We start from the raw sequence: 22,692 nt of genomic DNA, 5'->3' as shown, positions 1-22,692 counted from the left end.
AAGGATGACTACTTTCAAGGGAAGAGAAGCACTTTGAGAAGTCATATCTTAATCCTCATCAGAATCTTCACTTCAAATACTGCATCCTCCGACTGAGTTCTTTTAGATTATGGCAAGAGAAGAGTGAACCCTTTGGTGCTCAGCACAGGAAAGTCACACAATCCAAAGCAAAAGTTTAGGGGAGTTTAATAGTGGGGCTTCGAGTCCTCAAATTATTGTCCTAATCAGCAACCTTTGGGTGAAGTATATTTCGTGTGAGAGAGAGAAAATAAGATTCTTAAGTGCAATAATTCTGAGGATATACAAACATCTGTAAATCAGTTTAGGAATATTCTTCCTCATGAACAGTTTATACAAGCACCAGAAGGGACAGCCTTTAGCTGAGTAGCATCTTAGAGTAAATAATTTTGTCACAGGAATACTGACATGTTCAGATCTCAAACTAGCAGTTCTTTGCCACTTTTCCCAATCTCCTGCATGGCTGTGAGGTTCTAGGGCTGTTGGCAGCAGTATTAGGAATGAACTTGAAAGTGCTCCAAGAAGACTCTGTAGCACTGAGGATTTTCTATGGGCTAGTGACCCACAGACGCTTAATGTGTGCCTGCTGACCTGTGACTGGCCTTGGTCCTAGAGCTACACCCTCAAACCCTGAAAGCTGGTCTCAGGCCAGGTAGGGCCAGGAAGCCAGGTTCAGGCAGAATAAGGCACTGACTATTGCACATCGCACTGAACTCCCTCTGATAATTCCAGACTCCTGTCCACAGCCATGCTCACAAACCTGATAAAAAGTCAAGCCTGGTTTTATGGCATATAATACTGTTCATTAAATTCTGAGATTTGTTGTTACTGCTCCCTTTTCCCCCAAACCAGAGACTTAAGGTGGAGTTTTTAAGTTTTGTTAACACAGAAATAGGTTTGTAAGTAGATTAAAGAAAAAGAAAACCAAAAACCCTTCCTGTGGTGGTTTCCAGCAAAATAAATTATGCTGATTTGGAAGTTAAAAGGTTTATAGACACTGTCATTTGGGCTCTAAACCTGTTAGCATCACATATGATGCGGCTTCAGAATGACTTTTTATTAAAAGCTGTAGCCTCTGGTTCATTTTAAAGACTGCTCATTAGGAACACCAGGGTCACACAAGTGTGAAAAAGGCTCACTTCAGGCCCCAATGGGAAGTTCCTGTCTAGAACCCCTCAGCTTCGTACCTGGGTCAGCTAGCAGCAAGTTTAGATAAAAAGAGAGGAACATAATGTAGAGGCCAATGGGGCGAGGTGTGTATACAAACACTGACTCAGCTCATTCAATGTCCACAATAAGCTAAGCTGTGGAACTCAGACCTTATATGGTATATTTGGGGTTCAGGCAGCATCTGCCTCTTTGTGAAAAAGAATCCTTAATTTGGATGACTTCCCTTTGATTATGCTTTCTATTCTTTCTACAGCACAGAGAACAAAACCAAGTCACATGCTTGAATTGTGGATATCTCCTTACATACCTGGAATGTGCGTTAGTCTAAAAAAGCTGGATTCCCACTTTATCATATGACAGCTTTGGGTACAGTAAGAGATACTTCCTTAGGGCTATATTAACTCTGTTTGGAGAACTCTGTTCCTAAAACATACATTCCCCACTAAGATGGCACAGAGAGGAGGGCCAGTCAGGGTGGAAATGGTGCTGGAATGGAACCATAGAATCTTCATGCTCCTGGGAGCCTAGCTAGTTCAGGGGTCCCTAACTTATAGTCCATGAAGTTCCCAAAAGTCATATGCAAAATTTTATCTGTTATATATATATATATTTTAGTAATTTTATTTATTTATTTTTCCCCCAAAGCCCCAGTAGATAGTTGTATGTCATAGCTGCACATCCTTCTAGTTGCTGTATGTGGGACGCAGCCTCAGCATGGCCGGACAAGCAGTGCGTCAGTGCGCGCCCTGGATCCGAACCCGGGCCGCCAGTAGCGGAGCGCGCACACTTAACCGCTAAGCCACGGGGCCGGCCCATCTCTGTTATATTTTTTGAGGAAAGGGGCAAAAGCATTTTTATATTTTAGTAAAACTTTTTAGCTTTATCACAGTAGTACATGCAGATAGTTTAAATGCTGAAATACTCCCACAAGACTTGTTATGGGGGCTGGCCTGGTGGTGCAGCGGTTAAGTGCAGGCGCTCTGCTTCGGCGGCCTGGGGTTCGCAGGTTCGGATCCTGGGCGGGCACTGACACACTGCTTGTCAAGCCATGCTGTGGCGGCATCCCATATAAAGTAGAGGAAGATGGGTGCGGATGTTAGCCCAGGGCCAGTCTTCCTCAGCAAAAAAAGAGGAGGATTGTCATCAGATGTTAGCTCAGGGCCAGTCTTCCTCACGAAAAAAAAAAAAAGACTTGTTATGAAAACCTTGAGCTCCTTGCTGCCCCACCCACTCCCTTTTCTCGCTGCTCCAGGCACTATTTTTGACTCTTAGCTGATTCTCTTGGACATTAATCCATATCTCTAGATAACATGAGTATATTGCTACTTCTCGACTTATCAGTTTTAGGCTTTTTCTGTCAACCTCTTACTATGCACAATGAAAATTTAGTTCTCTTTCACTCCTTGTGCCCTAATTATACGTTCAAGCCCTTCTTATCCCTCTATCCCCACCATCCTCCTAATAGAATTATACTAAAATTTTGGTTAGATCAGTATTTACTGTTTACATTATTATGACTACCTAAATGCGAATCACAATTTAGCCGTGCAGTATAATATTATTGCTTTTCATCACCTTTCTGAGGATTTCCTGCACTTTTGAGTTGCGGATGTCTGTGTCATGTATCCCGTGTCTTCCTCCTTCTTGGTTTAAAGGGTAGCTAAGAGATAAATGTTTTTCACACCTTGCATGTCTGAAAATATCCTTGTTGTATACAAACACTTGGTAGATAGTTTGGCAAGGTATAGAATTTTAGATTACAAATAATTTTCCTCCAGAATTTTGAAAACACTCCTCATTGACTTTTAGCTCTAAAGATTGCTTTTGGGAAATTCAAAGCCATTCAGATTCCTGACCTGTTTTTTCTTTCTGGAAGAAATTTTATGATGGTTGTCCTTGATTTAGGTGTATTTTCACACGTTAGAGTGGGTATTCATTGAGCCCCATCAGTCTAGAAACTCATGTCCTTCAATATTAAGATTTTTTTGCAGTTATGTATTTTTTCTCACTCCTATTTTCTCTATTCTCACATTCTAGAAATCATTTTATTTGAAAGTAGAACCTCTTGAATAGTCATCTACTTTTCCTTTCTTTTCTGTTTTCCATCTTTTTCCTTTCTTTGTTTCTTTTCTAGGAGACTTCTTCATCTTTATCTTTCAGTTTTTATTGAGTTTTTATTTTGCCTTTAAATTTTTAAATTCCAAGAAATTTTTCCTATGAATTAAAAAAAAAATTCTATTTTTGTCTCATGGGTACAATGTCTTATCTCTCTGAGAATATTCACATAGGATTATTTAAGAATGGGGAAGTTCTGAGCTTGTGGGTGGGACATATTGAATGTGAACTTCCCTTAGGGTATTCTGGCTGGACCTTTTATTGAGGCACTCCTGATATCACATCTTTGGATCTTTCCTCTTGAGCTCACCAGGTTTTTCTATAAAACAGATTTTCCTGTTTCCTTCCTGGAGGGTGTAGGTCTGGCTGCCAACGTTCTGGGGGTCACAAGATTCAACAGGTAGACATTCATTTAATCCTCCTCTTTCAGTGATTCTCTGCCCTCACTGTGCCTGGTGTTGGTTGTTCCCGGAACCCTCAGTTTCATCATCTTTAGAGAGTAAACTTCCTGTCTTCCTCCCGGATGAGGAAGGGCAAGCTCCCACCCTGTGGAGTAAAGAAGGGGATTTAGAGAAGTCTTACTGCTTCTTATATAGAAGTTTGGTCAACTGCTTATTGGTCCGTGTTCACCCTCTCTTCTAGAGGTACCTGATGCCACCATTTCCTGAGTTTTTAAGGGTTGTTTCTGTGTTATAACTTGGTTGTTTGTCAGCTTTTCCTCCTGTTGGCTTAGGTTCTGGCTCTCTTGAATCTGCTAATTCGGTTACTACTCACCCATTTCCTCACCAGCTTCCGATATTTTATTACTGTTGTCTCCACTCCTGCTTTCTTTCTTCTAGGTTTATGCCTTGTAAAAACCTGTAAATTGTCATTTTGGTGAGATTTTCCCCTTGGCCTGTGAATTGGTTGTGTATTTTGTACCAATTAATGTCTTGATTTCTTGATATCCTAACTAATTTCACAAGCTCACTCTTGTAAAAAGAGTGAACTAGAACACCTTTAGAGAAGTTTTCATCACTTTTTATCAATTTCAAAAGTTATCCCTCCCCATTCTCCAAGCTAAACCTTCTTTTTACAGGCAAAACTGCAGGAGGGATGGGTTAGATGTTATCATTTATTTTACTTTGTGGCCCATGAACAGTATGCACTCCAAGTCTGATGATAAGAAGAGGAGGAAGAGGGAAAAGGAAGGGGGGTTGGGAGGGAGGCCACCCTCCCATGTATCTGTACAATCCTTAGCTGTGGGCTATCGTCAGAAATTGGACTTGAAGCTCTAGTTTGTTCAACTGCTAGTCTTGTTACCTGAGCCAGGTATGTTAACCATGTTTCCCTTTAGTAAACATAGAAATGATCTCTACTTCACAGGGTTATTGGAGGCGAGAGTACTTAAACAAGAAATGCATGTGTAAAGCTTTCTAAACTCCTGAGTCCTACAAAAATGTAAGATATTTAAGGGTGCTCAGATGTGTAGGCAGAAAAATATCTAAGAGTGGAAGGAACACTGTTTCACAGAGCAAAATAAAATGCTGAGGTCTTGAATTAGGTGTGCCTGTCCCAATCCCTCAGGCCTCTGTTCAGCAATCCTCAGTTGAACACACCGTGTATTCTTAAAGCAGAAGTCAAGCACATACCCAGGTCCACCTGAGTCAGGTAAGAGCTTTTAATTAGGAGCATCTCTGGAGGCTTCATATGTTTTTAGAGGTCTGAAGTTTCTCCAACCTCCCAAGTATAATCCAGGTGAAGAGAGAAACATCAAGAAGATAGGCTAAGGTGTGACAAGAGACTAAGTCCCATGGATCAGAAAAATGCAGCTGGAATGGATGGGAACCCTGGTGTGACGATAAAGAAGGCAGGATCCACTCTTTTCAGCCAAGTGCTCAGGTTAAATGAAAGTAAGATGCCCACAGAAAACCACAGTGCAGGTGCAGGCAGGTTGGCCCTACTGTAGGAATATGGGAAGAAAGTGGTAGGGAGGACATTTTGAAAGCTGTTAATTCCTGCCTTGCAACAGTTCTCCCTTTCCCCATAACTTATAACAACATCTCATCCACCCCTCCTGCAGAGTTTTGCCCCTGTAAAAGGAAAGTCTTTTAGCTTGGAGAGTGGGGAGGGACAATTTTTGAAAATGACAAATAGTGATTGAAAACTTCCCTAAACTAAAGGTAGTCTATTCACTCTCCTTACAGGAGTGAGCTTGTGAAATAATTACAATTCAGATATCAAGAGATTGAGACATTAATTTGTACAAAGTTGCAACCCATGCCTAGAGGAAAATATCTTTGTTTTTTTCCAGCATTAAGTAATATTAAATCTAAATCACCCCTAGGCATATGGTTTTCAATCTAATGCTTAAATATCTCCCAAGAAAGAAATTCCGTATATTCCCCCTTTAACTAACCAATCCTCGTAATCAGCAAGTTCTTTTCTATGTGACCTAAATCCCTATCGCTGCCATTTAAACTCATTTCCTCATGGTCTGCCCTCAAGGGAAATAAAGAACAGCTGTCTGCTCCTCTTTGTAATAATTCTCTATTGGCAATATTTGCAAATAGTCTCCTTTGGGCTAAATAATAGAGATTCCTCTCCTCTTTCTTTAAAGTTCTGTTGTTTCTCCATAGAGCCTCTCCATGTCACATCTTTCTTAAAGTTTCTTCCCCAGGACCTGCCATGCTGAAAAGCTTAGAGACAAGAATCCAGTTGTAAAGCAGACTGCCAAAGAGGTGGCAGGAAATCAGATCTGGACAACTCCATGCCAAGCTAAAGAAATAAAACAGATTATTCCTTAAAAAAATATATTTTTCTGTTTCTAAAAGCATCTTTGGCAATATCTAGGCTCAGCCACAGGCTAATATGTGAGCTGGGTGGAATTAATCCTTGTCCTAACACACTTTCTTCTTGAGTATCCCATGTACTAAATGCCTCTTTCCCCTACTCACTCTCCTCCCCAAATCTCTCTTCCTCAATGTGGTTTAAGATTTTAGGAGCAAAGCATGAAGACTGAACATATCTCTTCTGATGGCCAAGTGTGATATTTATGAGCAAGGAGCCTTCCTTGAACTCCTTACATTCGCTAAGTAGGCCTACTCTGCTTAATCCTGAGGTCTTCCCTGCCCATCTTCTCCAGAAGTAGGCTGATTGTATCTGTCATCCAAGGGATATTTTAGAGAAAGTCAGTGCTCCAAGAAATCAGAGGTCACTGTGATAGAGAGCAGAAAACCAAGGGACCCAACTCAGAAAACCCAGGGGACTGACTCTGTTGGCTTTTTAAGCAGACACATCTGCACATTAAATTTTCTTTCTCATGGTGAATTTTTCTCTGGTGCTGCGTCCATCTGACAATGCAAAAACTTTTTCTTAATTTCTGAAAAAATAAAAGTTCTTAACAACTTGGTTATATTGAGAAATCTCATATCTTACATGTGAAAATAGCCACAGAGGTAGAAGGGATAGTCTAAAGAAGATATTTTCAACATTTCCAAGCAGATTATCAGACAAATACTCTCCTTGGCACATTATTGCTCAAAGTCAATAGATTATTGGGCTAAGTTGACTTGTCCACCTTGGTGAAATGTCTCCTGCAATCTCAAGTAGAGGGGGCTTCTTTGTTTTGTTTTGCTTGGGGTTTCATTTTGAACAGTGTTTTTGCACAAGAGTTTCCAAAACTCTGGAAGTTGAAAGACCTTTTTAACAGGCACTGATTAAAATAAACTGACATGGCAGCAAATTGTATTTGGCAAGTAGGCATCGGAAAACAAGTATTCAGACCTCCTGGGCAGGGAGTAGTACTGGTACTTTTCCTGAACGTGAATAACCAAGCACATGTCAAATTCTGGATGAGACAGACTTGTCCACTGTCAGGAGATGAGGCAAGGCGATCTTGCTTTAGCTGCTATTAGGCTGAACAAATGAAGCCCAGGTGAGCCAAAAAGGGGATGTGGGGTGTTGGCTTAGCTCCTGCTTTTCTGATGTATCCTTTATTTAAATGGGGACTAGATATTTTTAAAATGTGCTTCACGCACAGCCACATTAGTTCTTCTGATTGAAAATATGAGGATCCAGCTGGGTGTGGATCAACATGTGGGTTGTAAGGGGGCTGAATTTTTGTTTGGGTCTCTGGAGGTTTTTGGGTTTTTGTTTTTGGAGGTTTTTTTTGTGGCCATCAGAATAGCTGAGAGATTTGATTTCCTTCTAGAAATAAAGCTCCCACTCTGGGGAAAGTGAATTTCTGAGAGAAAGTCGTTGTCATTGAGGCAAACTTCCTCACCTTTAATTATATACACACATGAAGGGTAGAGGGCAATGGTGAGGAGGGTCCAAAATAGATTGCCAAAAAAAGAAGACTGAAAACAGTGTTTCTCTGCCTCTGAAGGATATTGACCCCCTGTCCCTTCTTCATCCCACCAATCCCAGAAGAAAAGATAATCAGAGGAAATAAAGCAAGGGCTAAATATGCAACAAGCATATAAACGCCCTGAGGTTGATGCAAAAATGTGTGCTTTAGCTGTGTGGTTCGCAGAATGGGTGACCAGGAACGCTGTAACCAGACCCAGGGGCAGAAGCTGGTTCTACATTTTGCAGAACTGCTTTTTTGGCAGAGGCTTTTGAGGGACCCCAGAAAGGGAATGGAGGTAACGGGCTAAGTTCCTGTACTTGGAGGGCAGAGCCTTTGCTCACGCAAGTGTTGTGTTTTAATGAAGCTGCTGGAGGGTTGCTTATCTCGGGCTGATAGCTGTGTGTTTCAGCATGACAGGAAGGAGGAGGCTCATTCATAAACAGACCCGGCCCTCTGGGGCTTCTCACATTGGAGGAGGGGGGACTGCTGACCAGACGTTTATGAAGTTTATATTCTGACTTTTCAAAGAAAATGCAGTGTTGTCATTGAGAGCCTTGATCACTTTTCCCTACTTAGAGCCATTTTTTGAGGGCCGCCCTGAGGGCAGTTTCGCTGAAGACAAGCCTTAGCTCTAGAGCCTTTTTCGCAGTGCTAAATGCAAACCATGTGTGTGACCCAAAGGTTTCCTGCCTCTCCGAAGCACTGCACATTTGGCACTAGGAATGGGTTTAGCTAAAATGCAGTGGGGTGTGTAATGAAAAGTGGGATGCTTAATGTGTTAGGAGATACTCACGCCCCACCCCACAGTGAACCTCAGGATGGAGGGGGTGTTACCTGGCAACCGCAGTCCCCATGAGCGAACAGCTAAACCCCTTCCCCAAAAGGTTTTTCTGAGAGCAGGCTCCTCCCACCTACATTTCTCTGGTAAGTTGTGTGCTTGGTGCACGTGGCTCTCTCTGTTGTAGCTATGGCGAAATCTAGGCTTCATCACCCCCATTTTGAACAAGTGCATTCAGAAAAAGGCCCCCAAACTGCCAAGGTTCTCTTATTACAGTTTAAAAAGTGTCTTTATGAGAGGAGATGGACCATGTTACCTGATTACAGGGCCTGGTCAGTGGATCATACAGTACAGATGGTGGTGGTTTCTTCAAAGATTGTAGACGCTGAAATCCTGGGGATTCGTCGTCAACTGTCGGGGGTCTTAGCCACTATACCTGCCTGTCAGTCAGCTTGAAAACAGTTCTCTTTTCCCCTTGCAAGAGGCTTTAAAAACAAAACATCAACCAGGAGAACAACCTTATGGTGTGAGGCCTTCTGGTCTAGTTGCTTCTGCCCATCATTGAGAACATCAGATAAGATGGCAAAGGGAGAAATGGCTTTTTCAGGAATGTGCACACGTTAACATGCATCTTTCTTTGCCCTTTTTCTTTATTAACTGCAGGAGAGACTGCAGGAAGACAGCAAGTCCCCACCTCCCCGCCGGCCTCGGAAAACAGCAGCGCGGCCCACAGCATTGGCAGCACGCAGAGCACGCCCTGCTCCAGCAGCAGCACAGCCTAGCCCGGCCCGGCCACTGCCACGGGCAGGGCCTGACGGCTGACGGCGCGTATCCAGACTCCAGACTCCGAAGGCTTGATTATGGTTCCTTTGTAAAGAGAGAGTGAATTTCAATGTAAAGATCACCTATTGGATTCGCCCCCCACCCAGGGCTACTGTAAATGTGACCCCTGGACTTCTGTAACACACTAGGATTCATGTGAGAAAGCTAAGATGGTGGCCTTCTCCACCAGCCCCTCCCAGGCTTGGGGGTTTTCAATGTGAAACACATGCCAGTTTTTAAAATGCTGCTTTGTCCAGGTAAGAACATTCATAATTTGGGGCCCTGAGTTTCACCCAGACTTAAGGAGTTGGTAAAAGGATAACAGCCAGATAGTTAGAACCAGTGAGGAGATGTGGCTAAGGATTCTTTTATAAGTGAACCAAGATGTAAAACAAAAGAAATGCTTCAGGACTTTCTCAGTGGGTTCCTCCATGTCTGATTTGCACCTTCTGGATGCACACTTCTCACCTTGCTGCCACACTCTGTGGGGGCCGATGTGTCAGCCTGTTGGGCGCTGCCCTCGGGGATTGCATCCTGACACACATCACGGCAACATTCCTTTCTTGTGCCCTGGGCCAAAACCAATGCTGATTACCTTATCAGCTTCCTCCTTCTCCCCACACTTGCACACCTACTGCAAAAATGTCTTAATGCAGATTTTGTATTTCTTCATAGGCATATAGAAATTGAAAATGGTCAAAATCTGAGACTGCAGATTTGTGCCCGTTTATGACATTGTGTTCTGATAAATTAATGTATAAATTGGAGTAAAATTCTGTTAGAAAGTTGAGGAGGAATTTGAACAGTGATATATATGCCAGTACAAGTATATAATATATCATCTGGTACATTTGTTTTCCCTGTTGAAGAAGAGAAAATCCATTCCCCTTTTAGTAATGTCCTATGCCTTCAGAGTTGGAACTTATTCTTAAATATATTTGGGAGAATTAATGTTTCCACTCAAAACATATCAACCTTTTTAATAGATCCTTTTATAAAAACCAAGCTCTTATAAGATGCAAATGCATGGCAGATCCTGTTGGATTCACTGGTTACCTGAATAGTGTCACCAATTCTGCCAAGAAAGTGCTGAGATATGGAAAAGGGCACTCATTATGATTGCTTTAGTTCTCTTGCCTTAAATATATACCAAACTCAAAAAGGATTTGAGGTGAATTTCATTAAAATGGAATAATATGATGCCACTTTGCAGCTAAAATAAGCTCAACTGATACCTCTATGTTAAAGAAGAATGCCAGAGGAAAATTTCCATGCCAAATTATTCACTACTGAGGATAGCTTCATTGCAAATAAATATTACTCTTTTTCCAGAATTCCCTCCCAAATGACTGAGAATTCTACAGATGGAACAGGCTAGATTCTACACCAAAATATTCATAAGCAAATCTCACTGCCTTTAAAATAAGGAGGTTATGCCTGGTTCTCTGTGACTAGAACGTTAAGTAGGGAATGAATGATGATGACACCCAGGACCTGCGGGCAGTGTCTACCAGGTGAACAAGTAGGTGGAGATTGACAGTCATTGTTACCTAATCATAGAGTATTAATACTCTGATTGATTATATAGGTGTAGACATTCAGTCAGGATAATTTTAACCAAAACAGATTACTTGAGAGCTAAGATTTCCAGGCTATCTACATTGATAATTTTGCAGTTTTCCACAGATAAATGAGGATATGAGATTACAGAATTTTTTTCCTTCAATTAACTTTTTTTAACATAAGGGTATCAGAGTGGAGGACCTAGATTACGCTACCTGTGTTTGAAAATAATGCGCTTTGCCTAACCTTCAGCAGAATGTATTGTATTAGCATATTCTATGTATGAAAATGTTTAAAGATGTCTTCAAAGAAGACTAGAGTCTTTAAAGTCACTTATAGCTATATTTTACTACAAAAATTTGTGTATAAAGATATATTTAAGTGTTTTAGATAAATTTAAGTTACTCCATATGAAATGTTTAATTTCAGTTACTGTGAATTCTTTTGATCAGTTCTTTGCTTTTAAAAAAAAAACCCTTTCCATCCTGTTAAACAGAAAATTAGCTATTAAAAGATATTAAAAGATCCAGTTCTTAGATGGACAGGGTTAAAACCTTTTATAATATATTTAAATGTATATTTTTGAGAGAGATGCTACATTGCCAATGATTTTATAAATAATTTAAAATTAATTTACAAATTTATAGATGCAAACCAAAAGATTTTAAAAGAGAGAGAAGAAAAAAAGTCAACTTTTATTTGTTTGGGTCGTATTGTCAGAAGTATTATTCAGATCAAGAAATCCATGTTGATGAAACCTGATCCCATGTTAATTGGAGAGTGAATGTTGTTAAGTATTTCTGAAATGTTTCTAAAAAATGAACATAAAAAAAATCTCCCTAGCTTCTTGTTACAGCATTTCCAATTGCTTCATACTTCACAGTTTTAATACAAAGTATAAGCTCTACTTTATAACACGTTCCGTAAGTTTCTTTAAAACAGTTGTTATATTCCAGTTAAACTCTTCTATCTACAGTCTTTTGTTACTTCTGCAGGCTACACCCTTAATTTGCAGAGGCCATTTTATTTTGTTGTTTGATGCCAAAGCTATTGTTGAAATGCTCTAAACTTCAAGGCAGATTGTGTAATATCCTATAGCTTTTCACAATTTGTGGTGTTTACCAGCTGTTACTCTGTATTTTAAAAGTCAGAGATTCCTTGTTTAAGCTGTTTCTATAGCATTTTCTAAACAAACAAACAAAAATGGTCTTTTCCTTGTCTGTAATAAGATAGTATACCCATTTCCTGTGTGTGTTCTGTAGTGGGCATGATTGTGAGCGTGTGTGGGGGCGCGCACGCGCGTGCCAGTCTTTTTGTACTATAACTACCTCATGGTTTGAGTGATGGTTGTACTGCTGGTTGTGTTAACAGAGCACATTTTGTTGGGTGAATTGCGTGTGATTTTTTTCCTGTTTGTTTTAGCTGGGGGTTGTTCATGAAACTGACAGATGTTTTCCAAAAAGGACTATTATCAGTTTCTAAATACAATACTTCTCTCTTCTGGTTTTTCCTGAATGAGCCTGATTTTGTTGCTGTTTTTCATCATCTATGAGGGTAAAAAGAGTACCCTTAAAATCCCTGTGGCCAGTTTGAACACCCCTGTTGTATTCTTTTCTCTGTTCAGTGTGTCGGCAATTTTGTGAACGTGCTTAGATGTATAGTTTTGATAACCACAGTTTTAAGTCCTTTATCTGTGCATAATAAAAAGGTATATATCAATTATTAATACATGTCTTGTTTGGTCATCATTAAATTCTACCCCTAGGCTGATATAACCCTTTTTCATTATGACTTTCTCCTAAAAGTATTGTCTGCTACAATCGTCCTGTGTTGAGGAGGAGGAGGGAGGGGAAAGGCTAAAAGAATACCCCAGACTCACTAGAGCAGAGGGTAGGGCTGGACAGAGCAGAGGAGAGCACAGCAGAGCTGTCACTCTTCTCAGAAAAACGTGGCAGGAGACCTGGAAGTGGGTGTCAGCCCTGGAATCCATTCCTGGGCTTTCTGTCAATCTCTTAGAGGCAAGGAAAGACAAATATTATGTATTTTGGATCTACTGTTTTCATCCCCTCCAAATACCCCAGTGCTGCTTCCAGCATTCTCTATCAATATGGCACCACCATCTTCCAGCTGCCCAAGCCAGAAACCTGGAAATCTAATTTGACTCCTCTTTGGCTCCCACACCCCAAAATGAATAAATCCAAGTTTATTCTATCTTTGGAATATTTCTTTCTCCAAACCACTGACATATTTCTACTCCTACTGCTGTTACCCAGAATCCAAGGCCCATTATCTCTGAAGCTGAATTACTACAACAGTCTAAGTAGTATGCTGACTTCCCAGCTTGCTTCCCTCTAATTCTTTCTCCACGATGCAGCCAAAGGAATCCTAAAAAGACTCAAATCATGTCACTTCCCGACTGAAAGCCTGTAAGTAATTCCTGCGTTAGCCTCAGGGTAAAGTTCAACCTCCTAAGCATGGTTTTAAGAGAATAATCTGCCTGCCTTCCCGGCTACTTCTCTCAGCTCTCTGGAGCTCAAGTTCTATGTGTCACATGCCCCACCACATGAATTTATATTATGAAAACAGTAGTTTTCTTTTACTGTGGAAGATTAAATTATAACATCGAATATGTGTTTACAAACTGCACTCTCATATTCCTACCTTCTCCCCTTTTGTGAATTAGTGATTTAGATGGTTAGAAACAGACCCAAAAAGGTATCAAGGCCAGCAGCCCACCCCTCACGCCTCACAGGTAGGTGCCCACACGGTAGAAACAGTGTGAGAGGCTTAAGCAGCATCTCACTCCAGCAAGGTTGGAGTCCTCCTTACAGAGGAGAGTCCAGCCGTTTTTCAGTAACAAGATTGTGCCCTGGAGTCAGCTCCTTTCTCAGAGGATAGAAGGAGAAATTGGCAGGTCACCTAATTTTTCTGCCATTAAACTCTCCTTGTATCTACTGGAGCAGAAACCTAGGCAATCCGTAAATGGGCTGCAGCGAGTCTGTTAACTACCTGAAATTGTATGTAAAATTTTGCCTAGTGTCTGGACTTTTTTTATTTTTGGGGGGTGTTTTTGTGTGTGTGTTTGAGAGAGTCCATAGCATTTTTGTAGTTACATCCTTTAAAACAATTTTTTTTTGCACATGCAATTAGTATATATGTACAAAATGAATGCAAACTATACAGACATGTAGCAGAAAAAAGGCCCCCATAACCCTCCCACTTAGAGATAATAGTACTAATTTCGTGGATGTGTTCTCAGACATTTCCTTATGTTCATATCAACATGTCCATGTCACTACAATAAAGAAGATCACATTATAACCATTACGACCTGCTTTTTTCACACGGCATATCTTCCTATCAGGCTTCATAAAATGAGTACTGATCATCACTTTTTTACCAGACTTTCCTTAAATTACCAGAGTAAAACATGGTCATTGTAGGAAGTGAAATAAAAAAGTTATTTGTCAAAGCTCTTTTCCACCCACTCCAGTTACTTCCCTGGAGAAACTGATGTTAGCCTTTTTTCTGACTCAAACATATTTACACGTGTTCACAAAGAGAGGAATTTTGGGTTTGTTTACTAAAAATGGGATCACTATATACATACTCTGAAACTTGCCTTTTTCACTTACCATGGACCTCCCTCTGGTTAGTAGATATAGGACAAATTTATCCTTTTTAATGGTTACATAATATTTCACACAATGAATTCAGCCAATTCATTAGTGATGGACATTTAGAAGTGTTATTTTCAGGGTTTTGCCAAGATACTCTGCTGCAGTTAATATCCTTGTATATACGTCCTTGCATTCTAGTACTTTAAAGCAAAAAAAGTGACAGTCACAAAGAAACTGACAAATTCATTATTCGCAGCAGAAAACTTCAACATATCACTCTCAGAAGTGGATAAATCAAAAAGATTTGGATATGGAAGTTCTGAACAATGCAATTAAGCTTGATCTACTAGGCATACGTAGAATCCCGTGGCCCCAAATTTGAGAATTTGGTACATATGGAATATTTATAAAAATTGACCACTGTTAGACCATAACGGAATTCTAGGCAATTATCATAGAACTTATCATACTGGTCAAGTTCTTTAACCACAATGCAAACAGTTTAGAAATCAATAAGAAAAGGATAATTTAAAAATACTCAAGATATTTGGAAATTTTAAAACACTTCTAAATAATTCATGGTTTAAAGAAGTACTCATAATAGAAATTAGACAATATATAGACTTGAAGAATAATGAAAATACAAAATTCAAACATACAGCTAAAGCAGTAATTTATGAGAAATTCATAGCTGTAAAATGCTTATATTGGGAAACGAAGGTTGAAAGTGAAAGTGTATCCAATATAGCATGTTAGGAAAAATGCCAAAAACTAATTATTACTTAAAAGGACTGTTAGAGATAGACGAAAATTAAGTAAAAATAAATAAATGCATGCATTAGCAATGAAAAAGGACAAATCAACAGATACTGCAGAGATTTTAATAAATAAGGGATCACCATATAGTTTTATTCTTATAAATTTGAAAACTTAGACAACGTGGGTGATGTGTCAGGTGGAGTCCTGTTGAGTGAACAGAACATGCAGTGGGTATCTCAACAGAGAGAAATTAATATAAGGAACTGGTTAAGCAGGTGTTGGAGGGCTGAAAAGGTGAAGAAAGGACACTGAGCCAACATGGAGTTCATAAATGTAGGAAGAATTACATCCCTGGGCTGGGGATTGTCGGAACTTAAAGTTTGGGGTGGTGCAGAGACCCAGCGCCAACATCACCAGGCAGATAGGAAAGGGTAGATTGGGAACTGAGAGGTGAAAGCCTAGTAAAGGGCACAGATGATTTCCTGGAAAAAATGTAATTTGCCAAAACCAATTCAAGAAGCAACAGAAAATCAAAAATACATCTTTAACCATTAAGAAAGTCAGTGGTTTAAAATCTACTCACAACAAAACAGAACACAAAATTAAAAAACAAACAAAAAAGCACTGCCAAGCCCAGATGGTTTTACAAGTAAGTTCTACTAAGTGGGCAAAGACCAGGTAATGCCAGGATCGTGGTGGTTCTTTTATTTTGGGATGCCGGGTCAAAGGGAATGAGTTTTTTAATATTAATATCCAATACCATGTTACTTTCTCTAAAGGTTGTAGCAAATCACACTGCCACAGGCCACCTCATCAGCACTGGCCGTGTTGAATCAGAGCTTGGGCACCAGGCGTCAGACTGCTTGCGTTTGAATCTTTGCTCTGCCGTTTGCTAGCTGAGCTATTTCCTTAATTTAAAAAAATCTACTTCTTACCATTGTCATGAATATTAAATGAGATAATCCACATAAAGTGTTCATCATATACTGATCACTTAATAAATATCTGCTATTATTGTTACCAGCATTACATATTTTAAATTTTGCCAATCTGATGGTTAAAAAATTATATCTCATTATTTGAATTTGTATTAGCCTCATAATCAGTGAGTTTTAAATTGTTAATCATGTAACTATTGGTCTTTTCCAGATCCTTCCGTATATTCCCATTTCCTTTGCCCATTTTTCTATTGAGTTGTATTTTTCTTAATAATTTCCATATTAGTGGTATGATGTGTCACATGTCACGTGTGACAAATATTTTCCTAATCCACGATGGTCTTTTCATCCATTCTGTTTATAATGGATATTGCCAAGATAAAATGTGTAATTTTATGTAGTTGAATACGTCTATCTTTTCCTCCTGGCTTCTAGGTTTCCTGGCTGCTTAGGGTCTCTCTACCTCTAAATATAGACTAATACTTTTATTAATTTATTTTAAAAATTTAGATCTTTATTCCATATTTTTGTGATGGCATGAGAGTAGGGATCTATTTTTATTTTCTTCCAGATGATTATTCAACCTACTGGAAGCATTTATTAAAAAGTTCATCCATTTCCCATTGAATTCAGATTTTGAAAAAGAATGGTGAGGGTGATTAGGCCTTAGCAGATATTAAAATTTAGTATAAAATTTTGTAATAAAAATAGTATGATATTAAAATAGGAAGAGTTAGATTCCTCAAATAGATATGAAGAGCAACCAAAAATAGATCTAATTCATTGACACCTTAACATCTGACAACTAGTCATAGTTTTCATTAGATTCTTAAAGGATTTCATGACCCAAAAATGGTTATAAAACCATGACCCATAATAAGAGATATGGTTGTCTGACTTAGACTGTAAAAAAAAGATCTTATTTTCTTCATGCTATTTCAAAAAATTGAGAGAAAAAGTAGTCTGAAAAACAAAAATTTGATGTTAGGTCTTTCCCAAACTTTTCATGTTTCAACATGGCTGAGCTGTGGGGGTGATGTTGCTACCCTAGTGGACACGGAGGGCAGATCATCAAACCGAAGAAGGTTGTTCTGGAGCCTTAAGATCTCATGGAGTTTGTCTTGCTAGGTTTTAGACTTGCTTTGGACCCGTCACCCCTTCCTTCTTTCCAATTTCTCCCTTTTGGAATGGGAATTATAGGAGAGGAAAATAATTTTCCTTCTACCTTTCTGAGTTCTTGGCTGAGATCCCTATAATAAAAGACAGATTAACGAGAGAAAAACAGACAAGTTTATTACATGAATACATGGTAGATACCCAGGGAAAAATGAGTAACTCAAGGAGGTGGCTTTAGAATTCAGGATTAAATAGCATCTTAATAGGGAAAGAGGAGGAGGGATACAGGCCTTTTAGGGGAGAGTAAATGATTTTAGAAAAGATAAATGGGCCCTTAGAAGAATAGATGGGAGATATGACAGTTCGTGACAAAGTTTGAGTGTGGTGTCTATTTCTAGTCTCCTCTCCTATGATGAGTCAGTCTTCCCTGATTGATAACACTCCTGGAGAGGGGATTTATGACAACTGAGTTTCATCTGAAGGCTCTGTCTTTAGGTAGATAAGAGGAGTTCAGAGAAAGCCCCTTCTTCCATTTGCTGTTTTTCAAGTGCCTACAGCTCAAAATAATCAATATACTGAAGCAGCACATTTTAGTGTAGCACGTCCTGAGCTCCCACAGTCATATTTTGGGGTGGCATATTCTGCTACTCTTCGGAATGTCTATCCTATGCCTGTCTCACTGTTGTATTTTGGAAGTGCTTAACTTGTTTGGTTTCACAGGTTCACAGCTGGAGAGGAATTTTGCCTCAGAATGAATTGTACCTACCCCGATTCTCACTCATATCTGATTTAGATGATACTTAAGTGAGACTTTGGGCTTGAGAGTTGATGCTGGAATGAGCTAAGACTTTCGGGCTGTTGGGGTAAAATGAATGTATTTTGCATGTGAGAAGGACATGACTGTGGGGGTTAGGGGTGGAATGCTATGAACCGAATATGTCCTCCCACAATTCATATGTTGAAGACCTAATCCCCAACTTGATGCTATTTGGAGATGGCCCCTTGGGAGGTAGTTAGGTCATAAAGGTGAAGCCCTTATTATGGAATTAGCTCCCTTATAAGAGGAGACAGGAGAGAGCTTGCTTTTTCTCTCCCTCATGTGAAGATATACTGTAATGAGAAGACAATCATCTACAAGCCAGGAGGTGGGCTCTCACCAGATACCAGATCTGCCAGTGCCTTGATCTTGGACTTCCAGCCTCCAAAACTGTGAGAAATAAATATTTGTTGTTGAAGCCACCAGTCTACGGTATTTGTTATAGCAGCCAGAGCTGACTAAGACAGAAATTGACGATTTGCGTGATGATTTGCTGCTACACCTCTTCCTCCTTCCCCACAAATGTTTATAGAAAAATTAATATTAGCTAATCAAATATCATTTATAAAGTGTTGGTTTCTTCCAGCCGTTTGTGAATGTTATAATAATTCTGTGAAGTGAAGAAATAATACCAAGTGCCATTTTCCAAAAAAAGTCATGTTTTTTATTTCAAAGCAAGCCAAACCCGCAGCATTGCTCCTCCCTAACACAATGTGTTTGAAAATGGGCAAGTGACTGGTTTAAGTTTTATAGATGTCATTAATAATCTAAAGTTTGATTTTTGGCATATTTGCTGTCTTTGTGTCTAAATTTCAATCTCAACTTTTTCAGAGGAACTGAACACTGCACTTTATGTAGATTTGATTTCATACTTAAAATAAAGGTCATATGACATCATCTCCCTCTTCAAAAGGTCACAGCTTGAATTGATTTTTAATGATCGTCTCCATTTACTGTCTCTGCGATTTCTTTAAAAAAAAAAACTTTCAAGATAGAACCACCACATGACTGAAGTGAACCCTACTTTGACTTAAAAAGAGAGTCAGGAGTGTGCGCATACGCACGTGTGTGTGTGCACGAGCCGGCCCCCACACACACACGCTTACATCTCAGCCGTTTTCCTCTTTTTATTAACATGTTCTCAATATTTTCTTTCAGCTCAGAAGCCCCAGAACAGATGATCCTTTTATAGAGCACGGCACACCATCTTTACAAGAAGGATGGGCAAGGAGAACAAGAATTTCTCAGCTTTAAAACCCAGCCTGGTTTTTTCCACTTAACCAATCTAAAGCCCAGAGCTGAAAGTCTTCACAAGTGACTTGGGTGGAACAACTTTTACCGGTCTGTTACTCGTCCCGGTTCATAAACTGCCTATGACATAGTTCTTGCAAAAAACAGTGCACTTGACAAGAGTGTTGAAATAATACTGAATTTTAAAAGGGGAAAAACACATGGATTCTGTTTGGTGGAGGGGAAGAGTAGGAAGGAAGAAAATCGGACTGTTGTATTAAAACCCAACCCAGATAGTAACAACCTACCCCAAAAGTGGAAACCAGAGCTTCAAGTATCTTCTTCATCAGAAACACATACTTCTGGGGCCACTACTCTTTCAAGATTAGTACAGTATCTGCAGAGGAGTCTCTCCATTGAGGAGTCGAGTTAACAAATCTTTTTGCTAAGTGGAGAGGAGAGGTGAAAACAAAAAGCTTCTTAGCCTAATAATTAGCCTTAAAAGTAGATGCATCTGGGGCCGGCCTGGTGGTATTGTGGTTAATTTCGCATGCTCCGCTTTGGCGGACTGGGGTTCGCAAGTTCGGATCCCAGGCGTGGACTGATGCACCACTTGTTAAGCCATGCTGTGGCGGCGTCCCATATAAAGTAGAGGAAGATGGGCACAGATGTTAGCCCAGGGCCAATCTTCCTCAGCAAAAAGAGGAGGATTGGCAACAGATGTTGGCTCAGGGCTGATCTTTCTCACATACACACACACACACACACACACACACACACACACACACACACAAAGCAGATGCATCTGTTGGAGCTTCCAACCCAGACTCCAGGGAAATTCACCCTTTTTCGCCATTCCACTACAGTTCCAAGAGAAGGTCATTCCGTTATCGTGCCAGCAAAGGAAAAAGCGACAAATCTTTAACCCAGCCAAACAGTCCCCATTTTGACTGGTAGATTTTTCTCTTTTAGTATATTTCTCAGAATGCCAACATGTGTGATAAAAACTCTTCTGTTACTGCAAGGAAACAGTCACAAGAAGTGTAGGAAGCAGTTAAAAGAAGCATGTAACGGAAATGGAGGATTTGGTTTCAAGTCATTTCATGCCCGTGGGTCTGAGCTGAGCCACAATGGAGAAAAATGGAAGCAACTTTGGAGAGAGACCCACTCACTCCGCAGGGCAGAGTCCTCCCCCTGCCCCCTGCCCTGTGCCCCTTGCCTGCTCCATTCCCTCCTCTCCATCTGCAATGACTTTTCATCATCTCCTCAGATCCCAGTGTCCTTCACAACTGTGCTGTTATACAACCTTCTCCATGAAACCTTATGAACCACCCAACCTGTAAGCTATTGTACCACTTTCTAAGTTCTGGTTGCACCATCATCCACCTCAGTGCTCAAGGCACAAAACCGTTACCTTTCCCCCACCCCTCCCAGCCGATCCATCAGCAAGTTCTTTTGATTTTACCTCCAAGACATATTCTGTTTCTCTCCATCTGCACCACCTCATCCTAGTCTGTCATTCTCATCTCTAATGCAGAACAGTACACCTAACAGCCTCCAGCATCCTCCTTGTCCCACTACACTTCGTTCCCCGCTTGGCTGCTAGAGCACTCTCTTCAAAATATGCTAGATCTTGTCAATCCCCTGTTTAAAACTCTACAACAACTTCCCATCATACTTCAAATAAATTTCAAGTTCTTTATCAAGGCCTTTATTTGTTCTTAGATCAGTCGGTGGGTTTTCTTATTTGTTCCTTTTGTCTTTAACTTTTTTATTTTTTAAGTTTTGAATAAAAATACAATTCACATGATTCAAAAACTTACGACATAAAAAGTATATGTTAGTAAGTCTTGCTTCTATGTCTATCCATCCTATTCTCCCCACAGGTAATCATTTTCACAAGTTTGTCATGTTTCTTAAAGTAAATGCAAGCAAATAAGACTCTCTTCTTATTTTCTCCTTTATTACACAATGGTAGCACATTGTACATGTTTTGCATTTTGCTTTTGTCACCTAATACATTTTGTTTCCATATCAGAATATGAGGCATTTCCTCATTCCTTTTTTATAGCTGTTTAGGATTCTACTGTGGGAATGGACCATAATCTATTAACCTGCCTCTTTCAATAAACACTTGGTTTGTTTCTATCTCTTGCTATTACACACAAGCTGCAAAGAGTAGCCTTATTCCTAGGTTCTTCGGTTTGTGTGCAGGCATATCTCAAGGAAAAAATCCCAGAAAAAGGATTAGCAGGCCAAAGAGTAAATTCATTTATATTTCTAATAAATCTTACCAAATTGTATCCTACTGAAGTTGCACCATTTCATGCTCCTATCAACAATGCCCGTTTTCCCACAGCTGCACCAACCAAGTGCATTATCCAACTCTGGTAGTTTTGCCAATCTGGATTAAAATGGTATCTCAATGCAACTTTAATTTGCATTTTTCTTATGGTGAATGAAGTAGTGCATCTTTTTATATGTGTCAGGAACATTTATTGTTCTCTTTCTATGAGTGGTCTTTTCTGCCCTTTGCCTGTTTTTCTATTGAGTTGTCCTTTACCTTCTCAATGTCTAAGAATTCTTTACATATTAGGGAGATTAGCCCTTTATCTGTGATTAGTTTGGCATTTAAAGCCCTAGGGATCTGACCCCTTCTCATCTCTGACCTCAGCTAATATAAATCCCCTGCCCGCCTGTTAAGCTCTAGTCACTACGTTCTGTGATCTTTTTCTTGCCTGAAGGCCTTTACGTTTGCTGTCCCTCTGCCTGGCATGCTGTTCCCCAGATCATTACACAGCTGGCTCCTCCCTATTATTCAGATCTCAGCTTAAGTAGCACATAAGAAAGGTTTTCCCAGATCACCCAGTCTATAGAAGACGCCCAGTTCCTCTCCATCACATCATTCGGGTTTAATCCTTAGTGTAGTATTTATACCTCACTAATATTTTTTCTTATTTGTTTTGGTTTGTTTATTGTCAGTCTCTCCCTATCCAGAATGGAAGCTCCAAGAGAAACAGGGTCTGTCTTGCTCACCACTCTATCCCCAGAGCTTAAAACAATGCCTGGTACATAGTTGGCATGCCATACAGATCGCGTAACTAATGAATCCTTTGATCCTCTCCTTACACATTTTCACATGCCTTTACACTGAGCGTTACCTGTCATGTTTCCTAGAAAGATGATTGAAAATAACATTTTTTTGAGCTGCCAATATGTGCCAAACACTGGACTAGGTCTTATTGTACGTCTCATTCAATCCTTCTGATCACTCTGAGCTAGTTGGCATTATGTCGGTTTTTATCAACTAAGAAGTTGAGACTCTAAGAAGCCCCCAAAGAAGTTGCCCAAGAACATGTGGTTTATGTGGATCCAGATGAGGCCTGCTGATTTCAAAGCCCATTCTCTTCTTA

General features: G+C 39.9%; 1 protein-coding gene across 2 annotated transcripts in view; it reads left to right on the top strand.

The window, feature by feature from the left end:
• TGFBR3 (transforming growth factor beta receptor 3) overlaps window positions 1-12,527 on the top strand; it is a 186,636-nt gene extending 174,109 nt beyond the window's left edge. For both annotated transcript variants that reach the window (XM_058538504.1, XM_058538503.1), the window contains exon 17: window positions 9,078-12,527. In XM_058538504.1, the coding sequence (XP_058394487.1) occupies window positions 9,078-9,196 (119 nt within the window). In that variant the 3' untranslated portion in view covers window positions 9,197-12,527. The remainder of the gene's footprint in view (window positions 1-9,077) is intronic.
• Window positions 12,528-22,692: the final 10,165 nt, after the last annotated feature.

The sequence above is a fragment of the Diceros bicornis genome, chromosome 4 (genome assembly GCF_020826845.1).
Source record: "Diceros bicornis minor isolate mBicDic1 chromosome 4, mDicBic1.mat.cur, whole genome shotgun sequence".
Lineage (NCBI taxonomy): Eukaryota > Metazoa > Chordata > Mammalia > Perissodactyla > Rhinocerotidae > Diceros > Diceros bicornis.
The sequence above is the reverse complement of the archived record's forward strand: the minus strand, read 5'-3'. Positions and strand labels throughout refer to the sequence as shown.